The 18,628-nt window shown below is 40.6% G+C and overlaps 1 protein-coding gene across 3 annotated transcripts in view; it reads left to right on the top strand.

Moving 5' to 3' along the window:
* Positions 1-18,628, top strand: part of LOC133955516 (suppressor of tumorigenicity 7 protein homolog) — a 59,771-nt gene that overhangs the window by 1,240 nt on the left and 39,903 nt on the right. For 2 of the 3 annotated variants that reach the window (XM_062390383.1, XM_062390382.1), the window contains exon 2: positions 17,766-17,801. The exons of the other annotated variant lie outside the window; for it this stretch is intronic. In XM_062390383.1, the coding sequence (XP_062246367.1) occupies positions 17,780-17,801 (22 nt within the window). In that variant the 5' untranslated portion in view covers positions 17,766-17,779. The remainder of the gene's footprint in view (positions 1-17,765; positions 17,802-18,628) is intronic. 3 annotated transcript variants of the gene reach the window in all.

Genomic DNA, 18,628 nt, shown 5'->3' with positions numbered 1-18,628 from the left:
GACTAGCTCCCTATTCACCCCTATGTGGTTTTACATAACACCGGCAGGATTATGGATAAAATGTAATCACCTTTACTTACTTAAAAATTCAAGGCCTTTTACTGTCATCCTGTAACCCATTCGATACCACTGTCCACACAACATGGCAGCAATCCAAAATTACTTTCTGCTTAGTACCAAAATTAAATTAAAATTATAAATGATGGGAGATATATGTGGCAATAACAAACACTTTTGGGCTAAATTACACATTTTATCTGTTGTAATTAGATCTGCACCGACTAGAGGTCTAAAACGAATCCGTTCGAATACATAAATGTAGGAGATTTTTTAGTTAATAATTTTTACATATAAATAGCAGGTGCTAATAGTGATATAAGTCTTTCACACTAAGGCGTGAAAGGCGTTCACAGGCGAATGAAAATGTTTCATGTTGCTGCACTCAGATTTGATACTTCTGAGATGTGTGAAGTGTGTGTAGTAGGTAAAGATGGACAAATCTTCTGCAAAGTTGTGTTTTTTACCAAGGCTATAAATCAGCATGATCAGATTTTAAAAATGACATCCAGGCCATTGCACTTTGCTGCCAGTGTTATTAATGTAGGTAACTTTATAGTGTGATATTGGACTGAACGGAAAATCCAAAGACACTCAGTAACCTGACACACCTTTTGATATTCAGACTCAACTTACGTAATGTGTTACATTGATAACGTACTTTCACTTCCTCTTCCTCATTAACATCAGACTGATGAATCTTCCTAATTCCCCTTCCCCCTTTTACAAAAAAAATTCCACATCAAAACTAGCAGGAGGTTGTCACACCAGCCACTTTCCCTCAGCTGGTCTCCTCATTTTAATTCACTTAGCAGTTTGTAGCATATCCCAGAAGTACTTTTGGCATCCCCCAGAGAACTTGATGTTGTGTCCCCCATAGGTGGCAAAAGCAGTAGCTATAATAATACTAGGAGAGAGACAAACCCCCGTGGGGAATAAAATAAGAGTTGTGCTGAGGGATTGATTTACGAAAATCCAACGTTAAACCTATAGTAAAGTTGTTAAAAACTGTAGTATTGATAAGCTTCAAAATATCTGTTCTTCTAAATTTACTGGATAATTTTAGAAAATAAGTTTAAAATGTATTATTGCTGTATTATTCTATCTTGCAGATATTAGTCCATAACTGATGAAGACATACGTTTACATTTTTTTGCTGTTTCTTATCCAGATCTCTCTCTCTTAGCTGGAGACAGTGTGTGAGGGGCTTCCGTAGAGAGGACCCACTCCCGATGTTAATATAAAAGTCCCGCTATAGGGTAAAGAAAACAATTTAGATGATCACCCACCAGTGAAAACATCACTAGGATTATTTTATATTCAATTTCTACCAATAAACCTAAACACACTGAACATTTAAGACAAGATTTCCAAAAACATCTATGGTCCAGAAGAAGACCTTTTTAGTGGACTTTGCATTAAGAAACAAATGGGCTGGCAACTTGTTGTATGTGCGTGTTCTTAAGGTAGCCAATCTTGACACTGGCTTCAACTACACATCTACAAACTATATGCTTACAATGCATAAAGACCGTGTTATCACCATCAATCTGATGAATTATTGTACCAGCATTTAAATCTCAATTCTGTCGCTTGAATATTACATTCAATTTGAAAGTCGGAAGTTGAACTAAGCTGAGCTCAAAAGAAGGTAGACCCCATTCCTAACTGAAGATTGCTGAACTCAACAAGCTATAATAAGATTGTGGCTCAGTTGCCAGAAATAATTGTTCTTGGACTCTGTTATAGGAATTATAATTTAGTTGTGTAGCCACAAGGCTCAAAATGTCAGACTGTAAAGAGCAGCTACTTTGTATTAACAGATCAACTGCTAGTAGCCTCCAGTGACCATTTGAACAGTGCTTGAATTTAAGAAAGGCCATATGATGTGTCTTACTGTTTTTGTGAAGAACGTTGGCATGCTGACAATTTGATAACTTGTATCTGGGTTCAGACATATTAGGCAGGGCATCGTTCCCAGGCTTCATTTTCCCCAGAGAAATAATTGATGCATCAGAAATATAAACTGAATCTCCTTCAAAATTGGAATTTTTTCCTACAGACTTTTTCTATGCAAAACAGTTCTAACATCGTTAGCCTGTGATTTTGAAAAGAACAAGGAAATTCCACAGCTCTACAGGCAAAGAAAAAGTTTTTAAAAATATACAAATAAGTCTGAAAAGGTTCAGGCAGATTTATTGTAGAATTCACAGTGCAATAGGGGAATAATAACTTCCATACATCATACAGACAACACTAGCCTGTGTTACAGTTCAGTCCAAAATCAAGATACAGTTTTATGTACGAGTATATAGAAATGCTCAGAGTTAGCTGAATGATGTGACGCACTCAGACACAGCACACATTTACCACAAGGCCAGATCAGACTAGTCAGGTACACTCATTTAGAATCTGTGCACTGCTTCGGTAACAAGATCTCCTCCAGAAATGTTTGCACTCCTTTTGACAGGCCGGACAGCTCTGCCTAAAGAAAAAAAAAGTCCACAATCACTGAGATCATCCACGTCATAAAGCCTGGATCACCCTTAAAACCTTTGCACCTTGAATTACCCAAAGTTGTATTTCAAGGCAACACTCCAAAGCCCTCACAGCTTGCCCTGTCATATCTGACCCACCATGACGTGAGGGCTGTGGCCAAGAGAGTGAAAGGTCACTACTGCTGCGTAGGCACCCTGGCTCTTCGAAAGGTCAAAGACTCGGTTACTGAAGTACAGTGATGAGTTGAATCCAGGTAACATACACTATCCAATATGGATAGTTCATCTTATACTCTGCATTCATTGAAACATTTGTGTTTTTGGCAATTTTCATCATTTATATTTTTTTATGAAATATTTGTCAAATGCGCCAACTAGGGATGGGCGTTCGATTAACTAGTCTTCATCGATCGTCGGGAGAATTAATGATGAATTTTCGATTAATCATTCATATTTTCAAGTTCAAAAATTCACTATTTATAGGCTATATTAAAATGAAGTGAAAAAACAAATTGTGTTTCCTCATTGAGATCTTTATTACAAGATGAAGAAAATATGCGCTGCCGTAATCTTAAGCAGCAGAGCTGACAGCTAGAAGCCTGTGCTACTAAACACAAATGATCCTCGTTTTTTTTCTCCAAAATAATATAATAATAATAATAATACACCACAACAACTTAACCACAAATATATAATACTTAGGTCTGACAGGTTTTGCCAGATGTAACTCAAAACTATCAAACAAGGCACAGAGTAGAGAAAGCTTCATAAAAATAACCAGTTACGCACATACAACCTCAGCACCAGCCTACGGGTTTGTGTTGAGAAAGATGAGCATGTTAACATTCCCCGAGGTCAGATGCGAACGCAGCCTGGTGACCGGCAGTCCAGCCTCCGGAAAAACTCTCTCTGAGGGGACTGACGTCCCTGTGATACACAGGTAGCTCCATGCTAACTTGGCTAGCCTGGCCAGGGCTCCGGTGTTTGCGCTCCCCTCGTCCGTGTCAGACAACGCAGGCTCCTCGTCTCCCCAGTCTCGGGGATGGCTTCGCAGTATTGGCAGTGAACCAAGTCATTGGTTCACTCAAAATGGTCCCACGCTACACTTCGCCATGACCTCTTCATGTTTACTTTGGAAATGGAAATACACGGTAACTGTCAGCCAGTCGTAGGTAACTGAGTAGGCTTCTGGCGTTTTTTTCAAACACTGCCCCCTGTGGTCAAATGGGTAATTAGCGAATTTCTCAATGAAAAAATAATTTCATAGAGGAAATTCTTAATGATCAATTAATCGATCGCCGATTAATTATGCCCATCCCTAGCGCCAACACCCAGATATTCTGCAGATAATGAGGATTCTGCAACAAGGCTTTTTGGTTATGCAAGCCTAGCCGGTGTAGTTCCACCATAACAGTACACTCACCTTAGGTGCTACCCTTATGAACTTAATGAGTCATTAACTCTGTTTAATGGTTGATTATGAGTCAGAGAAAAAGGTTAACGGCCACAGACAGGGGTTCTCCACCCTGTGTCCCTCATCCTGGATTCCTGCTTTGCATACAGAGACGGTATGATGAAAAACATGTCCATTCGCCTGTATTTACATGCGTTTAAGATACTCCAGATTTGACTGCCTGCACATATTTGAATCTATGCAAACTATATGATACAATTAACAAGAATCTGAGTAATAGCATTGGTCAGCCTCAGGAAGCATGTCTTAATAAGATTGTCAGTTACCAGTTAAATGTTTCTTTATGAACATCTCTATTCAGTACATCAGTTGGTAGTTGCTCATAATGGTCCAGAGAGTGAGGCACAGATGAAGAAGGGGACAAAAATCAGCTTGTGAATTCACAAATACAACGTAGCATCAGAACAGAAGAGCATGACCAAAGTTTTAAATCAAGTGTTGTTTTAAAATGTATCCCAGAGTGCAGTCCTGACAACCACAACAAGTATCAAATCCCCTTGTTGTGCAAGTTGAACTGGTGAGTGCCAGCAGAGAAAAGCATTGACTGTACAGGGCACTCCCATGTAAGTACAGTTAGGAAGTTAAAATAAATTTGAAATATTATCAAACTCAACTAATAGACATTTGGTCCAAAATGCCAGTATTTTCTAGACAGTATATTGATCCTTCTATACTAGAAGGTGGACGCTAGGCATGTGTTGAAATAAAAGGATTGCCTTGCTGTAGTGGAAATAGGAGCTCATGAACCCCAAAGAAAGATTGTGTGGAACAACACCTTTTACTACAGCTGCAAATACACCTCTGTGTGGGTAGGGATGTAGTATTTGTATTCCCTTAGCTGAAACAATAGGTAAAAAGAGATTACTGGCATTACTATTTCCTAATGACACAATTTTTTTTCTACTACCTTAACAATGCAAGAACAAACCACAGCACTGCTGGAAAAGAGGAAATAAAGTTAGCAAATGTATAGTAGATGGGATCTTTAAAAAAATGAATTATTCCTCCCTGTATTATCCACCCTGACTGAGTTTAGCTCATTTGTCCTTATTCAGATTAGTCCTACTGCTCAAAAGGAACTGCTCTAGAATAAGTGACATCCTACTCACCCTGCATGTTATCAAGCCTTTTTCCTTTGTGCATTCACTTCATTAGGTTTCTGTCTTTGAAGTTATTTATTAGTAGTGTATGGAATGCTGTGGTCCTGTCTCTAATGCAAATTTGTTAAAAGCACATTCTTATAAAGGAGATTAAGTCTTCAGCATCAGTTGAGTTGGAAAAGGTTTGATCCAGTGTTCTTCGTCTTAAACCACTAGACTGTAATTCGCTTGATTTTCATTGGTTGTCCACACATTAGTGGTCTAGTAATAGAAGCTCTGGGAAGCAGAAGAAGCATAGTTCTCAGTTTCGACCAGTTGGTGTCAGCAGTGATAGTGACAGCCTTCCTGACGTTTGAACTGGACCCAGTGGAGGTAATCAAAGCCTCAACAACCTTCCTTTTGTGGTATTCTGGCTCCTGTGAGAAGGAAAAAGAGAGGGGATGATTGTCTGTTATTTAATCCAAAGCCAATCCCTGTTGTTTTCTGCACTGTGGATATGGCTAGCCCAATCCATACTTCACAACAGTTGGCCATTTTCAGGTCAGGAAATGAGAGAAAGATATATTAAATCTTACCACCAGTACTTCATAGAGTTTTATGTTGATTGCACAATGCCCTGTGGCCAGTTAAAGACTCTACGTGGCAAGTTGATTGACTAATCACTTGTCCCTGTGGGCAAATGACTGGTCAAAAGACCATCTAAAGATTATGTAAAGATTATATATTATATAAAGATAGTCACACTCTTTTGATAGTGGAATGGATATGGCATTGCACTATATCTCTAAGAACATGGCTGTTTCTGAGGGTGTCATCTCTTGTAGCAGGGGTCGGCAACCTTTTTTGACAATAAGTGCCAATGTGAAATTTTCTTGTTATGTAGGGTGATATACATTTTTTAATATTAAGCTTCATTATTGGACCACATTAATATTTCCAACTGACATGTAATTTTATTCCATCCATATTGGCTTTATATAGAACAACACTTTAAAGAAACATGTTTATCTCATTATGATTGCAATAATGAGTTTGTCATTAACCCCACCAACCACACTCTTATTCAGAATTGCTAAAACTTACTTCAGTCGCCTGGTTTTTGGCAGTGACAAAGACTGAGAGAGTTGGCTTGCTTCCAATACCTGGACACTGCACGTTTGATTGATTCTCCCTTACCGGCCTGATCCTTCAAACTTCTTTTGTGCTTTGTCTCGAAGTGGTGCCTAACACTGGACGTTCGGCACGCAACATTTTCAAAACATAACATGCACATAGCACGATCCTTGTGAAAAATAATAATGAAATTCCTGTGTCTTCGTTTTTTTAGCTAGCGGGCATGCCATCTACAGTACACCTGAACGGCTGCGCTCCATGGAGATTCATGTGGGAAAATGCGAGCAGCGCCGGCTTGAAGGCTTCTTCTTCTTATTTTTTAATGGCAATTGGCATCCAGCCTATGGTGCATTACTGGCACCTACTGGCTGGGAGGTGTTAACATCAATCAAGCTAAATAATACAGGCTGCGTTACGGCAAAACCTTTGAACATTTCTTTAATAATAAATCGCCTGTGTGTTGCTGACCCCTTACCAACCCAGTCTGCCTACACGTACCCTGGTTTGGTTTTAATTAGTAATTTCATACTAAACACAAGGTGCCAATAAACTTAGTATACTGATCAATTGTCGAACTGGGTTAATAGGGGAAATATTTTTCTTTGACTGGCTGATTTACCAGCTTAAGTAAAAACATTGGTGGAAACACTGTGTGATTCTGAGATAGTGGTACTCAAATATTGAGCTGGTAGAACGCTAAAAAAAGGCTGGTGAATTTTAAAAGATGCTAGACACACTCACCTAGGGGGGGTATTATTCTTTGCTCAAATTTTTCCTGAGAACATGTTGGTGTATACACCATACATATAGGGATGCAACTAACGACTTTTCTGATATTTGATTAATCTATCGACTATTGAAACGATTAATTGACTAATCGGATTATGAATCACATAAATTCTCAATTGCTCTCAGCTTTAAAATTTAGCATTAGGTTGTATGTGGTATGTGAAGACTGGAAATAAAGATAATAAAAGTCGATACTTCATTCAAAAATGTCTTTTAATAAATTTTGCTGCATTTTAGGGTACTTTTGATACACGAAACAAAGAAAATCTAATTTTTGTCCATTTAAAACCAAGGACAGCCAAAGTGCTAGTATACATTTTTTTTTTTTTTAAATGAAGTTTCCCTTTTTCCTGTTAACCAAGAACAGGCCAAGTGCTGATACTAAAAATAAATGTTTCTGTTAACAAAAGGACAGGGAAAGTAGCAGCAATACAAACATCAAACTGCTTAATTGTCAGACTGCATAGTTGTGATTAAAAAAGACATTTGTCAGGCAATAGGATAACATTATGCTTTTAAACTCGTTAAAAAAAATCTTTATTCAAACCATGGTTTTGTAATTGATTCTAGAATCTTGTAAACAGGTATTGAGGGAGTTGCCAAGACAACTCCGTTTATATAGCAAGCTAGATAACAGGCAATCTCAACGAGGCGAGTCGTCATCGTCTACGTTCCGATGTCAAACGTGCCTCCTCTTCAAATGCTCTTGTCCTGCTTCCATGGAGCGAAAGGTCCGCTTTTTCTGGCTTTGTAAAAGGTGAAATTCTCCAATACTTTTGACTTTCTGATACACGAGGGAACGAACTCCGCCATTGGTCTATGTTTTGTCGTTATTGCCTGACTTTCAGAGATAGGAAGGGAGCGAGATGTCTCACTCCTAAGCCTCTTCCATCAGCACCTCGGGTAAATCAAAGTTTAGTTCAGCTTCACGTAATGAAAAACACGGGCTATGACGTAACCAACAAATCCTCATCGATTAATCATTGCACCACTAATATGCAGCTAAGGTTATTATATTTAATGTGGAATTAACATGATTAATCAATCAGGGTTTGAAGGAGTTGAAGCTTAAGGCAGCTGGCAAATTTAAATATTGAACACTTTTTTTCTTGATGTTCCGCTTTTAAGACTTTCAGGCCGTATAATCAACACAACATAAAATCTTCTTGATATTTGAGAATCTTGTCTTGGCCCACTAATCGACTGGCTTTCTCAGGCTCCCCCCCCATCTTTTATCTTTCTCCTCATTTTCCCCCCGTCAAAGGACAGCCACACTCCTCTTATGCTTATTTTATGCTTATTTTCAGTTACCTAGCAACCAGGAGGAGATGTCTTTTTTAGGGTGGTACTTTGCAATGGAAGCAGGGGCGGGGTGAGGTGTACATTGTTCAGGAATAAATGGTTAATGTATGCAGTTATACTGATGCAGTGAGGAGTACTGTTTTAAGTATAGCATTCATTGAACCTTAAAACATTTCCATTTTCTCAGTATCTGACTCAATCAGCACTCCCATTCATGTGGACTTCACCACTGTTATGGCAATGTATTTGTAATCCGGTAGCACAATGGTCACCAAACTTTTCAAGCCCAAGTTCCCTTTTTAGTCCAAACGTAAGCCTGAGATCTTCCAAAAAAAACCTTAGGAGGGTCATATTTATTATTTTTGCAATTTCAGTTAAAGACTGAAGGTAAGAGCATATATATACACAGAGAAAGGCAGCAATATAGCTTATCAATTCAATTAAGTATTTTCACATTAATATCAGACTTTGCTTTGACAATGGCCATAAAATGATTATTTCCTTGTTTAAAAGTAGTCCTGTATACCTCAATCGACGATCAATTAATTGATCATTAAGAATTTCGTCGATGACATTATTTTTTCATCCCTAAAAGTATTGCATGTTCGCTATGTGGCAGGAGATCGGAATATCCGAGTTGCCCTGAACGCAGCACAGCGAGGATGTTAGCAGCTGGAGGAAGCAGCCCGGAGCTAGCCTCCGCTGATCAGCTTCATGTCCGCACACGCACTTCAGTCCGGGGGAAAGGGAACCCGGACAGATCCGGGTCTGGGTGAGGGGTTCTGGGAGTCAGGGTGTGACAACAACTGGACTGAGAGGTCGAGAACTGTCAAATCCAGCTAGCTCCCAGCGGCTAGCTGCTGCTCTTTCCGGCGGCTAGCTGCCCCATAGATATATATAAAGTCTAGATGTCTCGGCCAAAGGAGTTGTACGTCCGCACATGGCGGCCATTTTGCCACAGGCAGCTCGCCCACCCATAACATTGTGTTGTAGTGGTACGTACTTTTAAAATCACCATAACTTGGTAAATTCTCAACCGATTTTTAAACGGTTGGTTTGTTACAAATGTCAGATGTAGTTATGACACTGCATACTTATAAATAATTATGTTATTTTCTAAAAAAATAGAATAATGTTCTATATAGGTACAAGATTTCCCTTTACAAATATACATCAAGAATTTACCACAGAATGTACCACTACCAACACAATGTTATGGGTGGGCGAGCTGCTTGTGGCAAGATGGCCGCCATGTGCGGACGTTCGACTCCGTTGACCGGAAACGCAGATGAGACATCTAGCCTTTATATATATATATATCTATGAGCTGCCCTCTCAGCGGGGCTTAAGAGTACAGCAGCACATTTTTTCAAGTGTAACCAGTGAACGGATCCCGTTTAACTGCCACAAGAGTTGTTCATCTTGCAATAAAGATCTCAATGAGGAAACACGCTGTTTTTTTATTTTTACTGCATTCACTAGCCATTTAATATATTAAGACAATTTAATCGAATACCCATCCCTACTACACAGTATGAAGCATTGCATCTTCCGCTCCTGCAAATATTTCACAATAAAACCACCTTTTTTTAAAACAATTTAATGGATTAACTCAAAGTGTTGAAACCATTTAACGTTGTACCATTAATTCAACAGATACAAATTAAAACTCTGGCAAAATAATTTTTTTGTCTGTTTATTCTACTGTGAACCACAATGTTTATCTTTCTATGTCACAAATGTCTTTCCAACACTTCCAGAATTCCTTTCAAAGGAAAAGCAGTTTCACTTTTAGGATCCATTCATCTGGTCTGACGGGGTTTGATTGTTATTGACAGACCAGAAAAGAACGTCTTCATACCGTAGAGTCCTGACATTTAGTTTAGTCCATAATCCGACTTGTATTGAAGGAAATGCAGTAGATATACCTGCAGTTCTGCTGCCAGCAGCAGGCAGGCTGCCCCGAGTGACAACCGACACACAGCTGATCCATGGTGCAACAGTCACCAGTGAATCCAGAGCATTACAGGGATCGACCGATAAGACTTTCAAGATTGACCAGTCGACGGGTTGGCGGCCACTGCTGTATGCAGAGCATGGTGCCAAGTTGTGAAACCATGGACATTGTGTGACTCAAACACACTTAAACTGAATAACAGCAGTTTGTAGGAGTAGAATGGTGACACTGATGCAGGATGTTGAAATTCTTTTTTCAAAAAAGAAAATTCAAGAGTGTATGGTGTTCCCTACCTTTGAAACACAATCTGTACTGCCAGATATCCAATTATTTAGTCACTCAATTAAATTAGTTTAATCAAATGAAAACTTCCATTGAAATTTTTAGCTCTACAAGTTCTTCGTCTGGCCTACGGTTTATGAATCGAGTAGAGCTGTTCTAAATAACATTTGTTGGACCTTGAATCTTCAGTGAGAATTACTGGTGAGTATTCAAAGCTTAAGCCAGGATGAGGACATACATTTGACTAAAATTGTATAGTTTGTTAGTAAGCTGGTTGCACTATATCAGTGATTGTCTAAACAGATTCTGTTAATGGTTATGCAGGCCAGAGTTGGAGGCCAGAAGTATTCTGGTTGCTGTTTCTTGTTGACCAACCATGTTTGAGCAAGTTACAGGAGTTTTCATGCTCGAATATAGGTTATTGAACAATTAATTGATTATTTGCGAAGAACCGGAAGACGGCTGGCGAGTCTTAGCGAGAAGACGGAGTCGGAGTCCACGTTGAACAGTGATTTGCACGGCAGATTCAAGTGTGTTGCGCTCTCCACGCTCTTTCTCCTCCTCACCTCGTGTCTCCTCCCGTGAGTACTCTGCCGCTGACCCTCTCCAGGGTAGCATTGGGTTTGAAGTTAGCTCCTGCTACAGCTCCTGCTACAGCTCCTGCTACAGCTACAATGAACATCTCACCTACCAGGTGCCTGATAAGTGAAATGGACATTGTTGACTGACTTTACAGAGCGAAGTGCGCGGCACAAACTTTTAGGACAATTCCATTGCGATATCTTGACTTTATGCCCACCGTGGTGCAGTGCACTTAAATAACGTGTTGAAGTAATATTTGGTTAGTCTCTGTTCGCTGATACGGAATTCGATTATATACTATTATATTTTGCTTGAATTGAATTTGTTAAAGAGGCTCACTGTGAAAATATATGTTCCATTATCTGAATGATAAATAAATATACATATATACAATAAATAAATGTTTATTTTTTTAGTTAAGGAATCCTGGTCTGTGAGTTTACGGGAAGGGATGGGGCGGTTAGAGTGAATACATATTTTCTTTAGATGTACACATCACTGATCTGAACTAATAGTCCGTTAAGATATCTGACAGGGATTTAGCACCGGTTACACTCATCTGCTGTAGGAAGTTGCGCTCACGCAAGATACCGGAAGATGTTGTTCTCATAATGCGCGGGACTAGAACGATTATTCATTAGGCTTGGATTTTTATTCAAATTAATTCTTAATGATGAATAATCGTATATTCGATTATTCATTACCAACCCTACCAACAGGTAAGCAGTCCGTTTGGAGAGACAAATAGGTGGAAAACAATTACTGGATTGCATCGGCTATCGAATTTTAAATTTATATGCGTTCATTTACAGATAGCTGTTAATAGAGATTAGCCTACGGAGCTAAATAACCTAGAGAAAGTATTGCCGTTGATGTTTTATTTTGAGAAACATCGACACGTATGGTAAAAGCAAGTCACTACTCACATTGTTAACATTGAACCGTGAATGAAAGTGTAATGTCGTATACAGCAGAAGCTCCAAAACATTGTCTGTCGCCCTTTTTTTAAGACTTTGGGATCCGAGTTTAAGGATTATTCAGCTTTACTTGCATTCTTCAGGTGCTTTGCTAAACTATTTGTAGATTTGGGATATGCCAAAAAGATTGAATGTCCTTGTCTGAGAATTACTGGTCTGTATGTTGATTGGCAACAGTTGAAGTGTTGAAGCTTGGAGTCATTGAAGTCAGCCCTAGAATAAAGTAATGAAGTTTAGGGCGTTACTGCATGTTACCACAATAAAGTGTGTATTTACATTTGATTTTGAAAACCACTGTGTTATTACTCCTGCCTTGCTTAGCCAACACTGTCGCACCACTTCTGAGCTGTTCATCCCCCACTCTCCCTGACAACTGTGCCGGTGATGTGTGATAGAGAAAGGGCTGCACAATATGCACTCTATGAATGCATGTGTGAATGTGTGAATGGCAAAACTGTAAAGCACTTTGAGTGGACTATAAAATCCCTGTATAAATACAGATAATTTACCCTTATCCACCCAGGTGACATGCTACAAAGTATTATCCAAACCTAAAATCAGATATGACCAAGTTGGCAACTTGGCACCACTATAGATGTTTTGGGCAGTAAAACAGTAGATTCAGGGTCTTTGCCTGTTCTCGAAGCACAAAGACTTGGGAGGAGGAGGAGGAGGAGGAGGCGACTGGGTATGAGACACAAAAGAACAGAGGCCTCCATCAGTACATGCTCCCCTTTTCAGCTGTTGAGCTAATCCACATCCTAGCTAGCTTCACGCCATTCACAGCGGGGCCCTCAAGGACGTCTGACTGACCTCCCATCTATTTAGGTTAGCAGGCTGGTGTACGGACTCACCACTGTACCCATTCATATGCTCAAAGCAGGCCCACTCTGCACCACTACTCCACTGATACTGGGTTGTGTGCACTTTACTACATGTAAAGGCTCCATACTTCAGTCTTCATTTAAGTTTTACTGTACGCATCAATAATGAGATTTACCTCTTGTAGTAAGTTCACCACTCGTACATCAGTGCATCCATGCATCCAGAAAAGGGCATGAAAAACTTGAATCATTTAAATTTAGAGCTGTGAAAGGATTCAAATGTCCTGAATACAGCAATCAAGGCTCCTTTTTTGATTTTATTTGCCCTTGTACTAGCGACAGCTGTGACCTCAGGCATTGTGGTTTTGTCTTTCCATACGCACCTATCTGCTAATTTACAATCTTGTGAATGCTCTATGTTTAGCTCAACGTAGCTGGCTACATGGCTAGCTAGCCACAAGTACCTTTGCAAAGCATCTTATAATAAGACTGCATTTCTTTAAATTTGATGCCAACACTTAAAGGGGACATATTATGCCCATTTTATCACAGTTGATATGGTTCATTGGCAGAGCTGCCAACTTTTCAAAAAACCTTGGAGTGAGATTTTGTCGGTGGTGACTAACATTTTGTAGCGCAGGCAGCCACACACGTTGGTGGCTCAAATATCAGTGAATAGGAATTTGGCCTTGTATCCATGTTGTGCATTCTGGTGGTTTTTGGGGCCCGAAGTCGTTGATAGGGGCGGCCTACTGGAGATGGACAACATTGGTTACATTCTAAGAAGCAAAGACATAGCTGAAGGTCCACCCTCAGGACATTTTGGTTTAAGTAGATTTCCTGCATTCTAGTGGATTTTTGGGTGGTATGCTAAAGATGTGCAATACCTGAACTTATTCTGATCCATGTTCCTCTGATCATGACTTGTAGGGCCTTCTAGACTTGAGCTGAACATTCAACCAGAAAATTATTGTTGTGCCTCAATGACTTTCTATGTACCACAATATAGCTGAATTAATGGACCTTTGTTTAAGATTTGACCAAGGTAGATTGATTGACATTTTGATTACAATGGTATTCAACTAATTCTTATCTGAAACCTAAGCTATATTGTTAATAATTGTATTCTTAAGAGCAGTTAATGATTTATGTTCAGCAAAAAATTACACAAGATTAGTTAGGGAGAAATATTTTCATTAAACAAAGCCTCCCACCACACGTTCAAACAAAAAGGTGCAACAAATAAAGTGCTTAAATGCTTAAACAGTAGCCTTTTTAAGCAATACAATGGACCCTCTTCCCCCAAATAAAATTTGTCTGGAGCCGCAAAACATATTTGATAACAAAGCTAAGAAAGTTTTATATAAAGTTATACTATACTTAACTATAGTTTGTTGCATTTATGTAATTATAGAACAACAATAAAGAAAACTGTTGACATTTTATTGATATGTTTACCTGTTACAACAAAGGAAATCAACAAACGCAATACACAGGGAAGTGTAACACCACTTTGAAATAAAATAAACGCAGAGCTATGTAGGGCTATTTGAGTCCTCCCCATATTTATGGAAAATGTATGAAATAAGAAGTACCCTATTTTTAAATAAATAAAAACATATAGCTGCAGCCTAATAGCTTAAAAATATGTTTTAGTTGGCGAAATGTAAAAAAAAAAGCGAGAGCAGGTCAGACTGGAGGCGAACACAGAAACTGAGGCTCGATAGTAACCAACTGCAGCCTCTGCTCTGATTAAGAAGCTTTCCATAGTTAAGAAGCAGTGAGTCACTGAGAGGCTGCTCCACGAGAACGCGCTCTGCTTTCACTGTGTCTCTCTGTGCGAGTGTGCGGGGCGGGGGGCGGAGCCAGCCAACGGACCAGTGCGCTATCTGGGAGCATACACACACAAACAGACACACACACTCGCCCGCTCCTGGTACTTAATGACGGCCTGATAGGATGTTTAAAAAAATTATCGTGAGTCAACCACTATTATTTTCATCTCTCCTCGTCAACAAGTTAAAATAGATTTAGTCATAGTTTTAATTTTCAAAGATCCATTTTTATTTGGTGTGACAAATTGGATGTGTGGCGTGAGTGCGTGTGAAAACATGCAAAAGCGTGTGTCACACGGCGAAAGCGTGAGAGTTAGCAGCTCTGCATTGTGGTCTTAATGAAATGTGTAACATATTTTGATCAAAATACCACAAGGATAATTTAAAACGGCACCCTTTTTACCCTGTTTAGAACAGCCCTCCTCAGATTGACCTGTTCTGAGTGCCCCGCCCCTCTCAGCCCCGGTGAGCCTGGCTGCGAGAGCCCCAGCTCCCCCCCAGCGCAGCCCCAGCGCAGCCCCAGAGTGGGAGCAGTTTGAGAGGTGGGAGCTTGAGCTGGCGCAGCAGCAGCATCCTTCCACACTGTTGAGTCAACGTTTAGAGGTGTCCCCGGGGTCCCTTGTTTATGGGGCGAGCTAACGCTAGCATGGGAGCTGGACTCCCCTAGCAGGGGGGAGCCCCTAGGGAGCTCGGCTAGCGTTAGCTCGCTCGTCCAAGGCCATGTAGCAAAACTCCCTACATGGGCATGGTGTGACTATAACGTTTATTTCGGTCGTAATTTCATTCAACGCCGTCTAGCGTATCGTTTCTGACATAGAGGAAACACAACAAATCGCGGGAGTGGTTTTTTTCCAGAGTTTTTGGGACGGTAGACAGATTAACGTGTAGAAGCACTACAAAAGTGGAATTGATTAGATTTGGATAGTCAAATGTCAATTTGACCGAACAGCCGTCCAATTTTTGTAAAGCGATTTATGACTGGAGGGAATTTCATTATATCAATAAATTATGTCTAATTTGCTGTAACTCAGTAGTGTAACCACTTTTTCACCAAATTTCACAGATCAATGCATTATTTTTTTATTTTTTTTATGCTGGTAAACCCAATCAACTCTTCTCCCATTGCCAGTTTGCATTTCTGTTTTTTCCCCAGTGTCTCATTTTCAACATCACAAGTGCATAGAAAACTGAGACACTCTCACCTCGCTGTCTTGGCATATTAGCATGTTCACCAAGATGTCATGTTTCATCACAAAACCTGTTTCTACTGCAGAATCATTTGACCCGGGAGTGAATTCTGATTGTTGACGTTCCCAAGTCAGACAAAAGACAGATGTTAGACGTTGTTAGTGATCTATACTTGGCTATATTTGGATGCGAGTCCAATTCAAATTGAAGACACAAAATAGTCTTTAAACGTTCTTTCTGGAAACTTTAAATAATAAGTCTTCATTATGTGTGCATCTCATTATTGAAAGCTTACACTATTTACCTTTTCTTTCATTTACGCCACACATGTTATGTGTTTTGCTTAAGCATGTAAGGATTTGAGGGTTTAGTAATTTTATGTTAGAGATTTCTCTATATTTGCTTTGCTTTCTAAATGAATAGCAGAGTAAGCACTTGATATTCTTTAACGTGACATTTATTCAACATTTTTGATGCAGTATTTTTACCTTAAATGCAGCTCTTACTGATAATGTTGTGATAACATCAACAAATATGTGTTTTCTGACACCTTGAAAGCCAGGTGAGTTGTGTTAACAGCAGGTCAACACGCAGCCGTCTCCAATGCTTTGCTCAATACTCATTTAAATTTGTCCATCTGACAGACCGCAGCCCCCTGCCCCCCATGCTGCTTCTGCGTGTGTGCGTGCGTGCATGCATGCGTGTGTGCGTGTGTGTGTGTGCAGACAAATGGTAGACAAACCATTTTGACTGGCCTGCTTCCCTCTCCTCTCCTCCAATGCCCCCCTCTGCTCCAGCTGTCTTCCTCCTCCCCCTCTATATCTCTTTATCTGTCCCCGCTCCTCTCCATCTCCATCTTGCTCTCCCTCTTTCTATTTTTTCCCTCTGATACCTCCTCCTACTCCATTCTGCCATCTTACCCTTTTTTGCCTCTGCCCTTCTATCTCCTGCTCAGCTCTTTTGCAGGTTTTCCACCCCTTTCTGCCATTCTCCCCCTTTTCTCCATGTTTCTTGCTGCTTCTCCCTCCTTACCCGCTTCTCTCCATTTAGCAGCAGTACGGTCAGCCTTTTTATTGCCCCCACCCTGCACCCCAACCCCTTGCTGTGACGTCAGTCTCTGTTTGCTTAGCTATTGTCTTACAGCGGCTGCAGTAGCAGCAGCTCTTCACCAGAATTTATTTTTTCAATCATCCATTCTCTCCATTCCCTGGGAAAGTCTCTCTCTCTCTCTCTCTCTCTCTCTCTCTCTCTCTCTCTCTCTCTCTCTCTCTCTCTCTCTCTCTCTCTCTCTCTCTCTTTCTCTCTCTCGCTCTCTCTCTCTTCATGAGTAAATCCTACAGTGGAATGAGAAATGAGAGAGTGACAGAGAGGAGAGGATGAGAAGGAGGCTATAGACTGCATAAAGAGGAGAGATGCGATAACTACCCACATCTCCATGTCTGAATTTTACCAGATCACCTTGGCTTGAAGGATATCTGTTTGTTTTTATTTTATGTTTTTTAATGATTTAGTCCTCCACAAGGCCTCTTGTTTTCCGCGTTTTTTTTGCGGCCGGACTAACTGTGCGCGTGTCGGTGGAGGAGGGCTTTTAAAGCAACGACTGAGTGCGGAGCTAGGGCATCTGGCCGCCTGGGAGGCAGTGACGGCCGGCTGGCTGCATTGTGTTGCTTTGATGACCCCCGCTGTGTAGCTGCCTGTTCATCAACCTCCCTCTCTCTCTCTCTTACCCTCCCCTTTCTCTCTCCCCCTTTCCTCCTTCTCCTCCTCCTCCTCTCTGTCCATCACAGCTCCCGGCCCAGCCATGTTCGGCACAGAGTCCTCATGTAAGTACCACCACCATCCTCCCGCCTCCTCTGTGTTTGTCTATGCTTGTGTCTTTTTATGTTTGTGTGTGTGCTCCATCTGAATGAGAGGGAGAATAAAGAGAATTGTTATGTTTCCTCTATTCCTGCATCCATCTTCTATTTTCCTCACCTTCTTCCTGTTTTGCCTCCATGGTTGCTGGTGGCAAATTGCATGGGGAAAAATCTGGGATCTACCATTTTAGCACAGAGGGTCGGCAGCAAAAGCTCACGCTGAGCTTAGTGCCTGTCTTGCATTCTCTCGCTCTCAGTCTAAATGCATGAGTGTGTGGTTACGCGATCATCTCCTGTCTTTATGTATTTCCAGTCCTCCTTAGTATAGCGGCGTGTTGGTTAAACGCTATTTAAGCGTGTCATTGTGTATGTTTGCGTGTGTATGAGTGAGTGTGTCAGAAGATGGATGCTTTCCTCTGAGTTGCATCGTTTCCAGAAGTAGTATTTCCAGCCATGGATGCTGCCGAAGCTAACATAGCCCACTGCTGTTGTGTACGTATGTGAGCATGTGTGTCTGTCTTCGGGCACCATGCACCTCCTAACCCCCCTCAGAGGAGTAGTAGTGTTGATCCGTAAGGGGGGGGCTCTACCACCGTCACCAGAATACCTTTCACTCAGATCAATCCATGCCTCATTCCAATACCTGCTCAGTGCTCAAGGAAGCCTGGGCTGATTCCATTGATTCTGTCATGGTCATACAGTCACAGCCAAAAGTGACTTATTGTTTTTATTGTCGGATAAGAGCTAGCCGAGACTTTGATGTGCTAGCATCCTGCAGGTTGTAGTGGTGGAGA

Source organism: Platichthys flesus, chromosome 6 (assembly GCF_949316205.1).
Source record: "Platichthys flesus chromosome 6, fPlaFle2.1, whole genome shotgun sequence".
NCBI classification, from domain to species: Eukaryota; Metazoa; Chordata; class Actinopteri; order Pleuronectiformes; family Pleuronectidae; genus Platichthys; species Platichthys flesus.
Note: the sequence above shows the minus strand (reverse complement) of the source record. Positions and strands in the feature narration are given on the sequence as shown.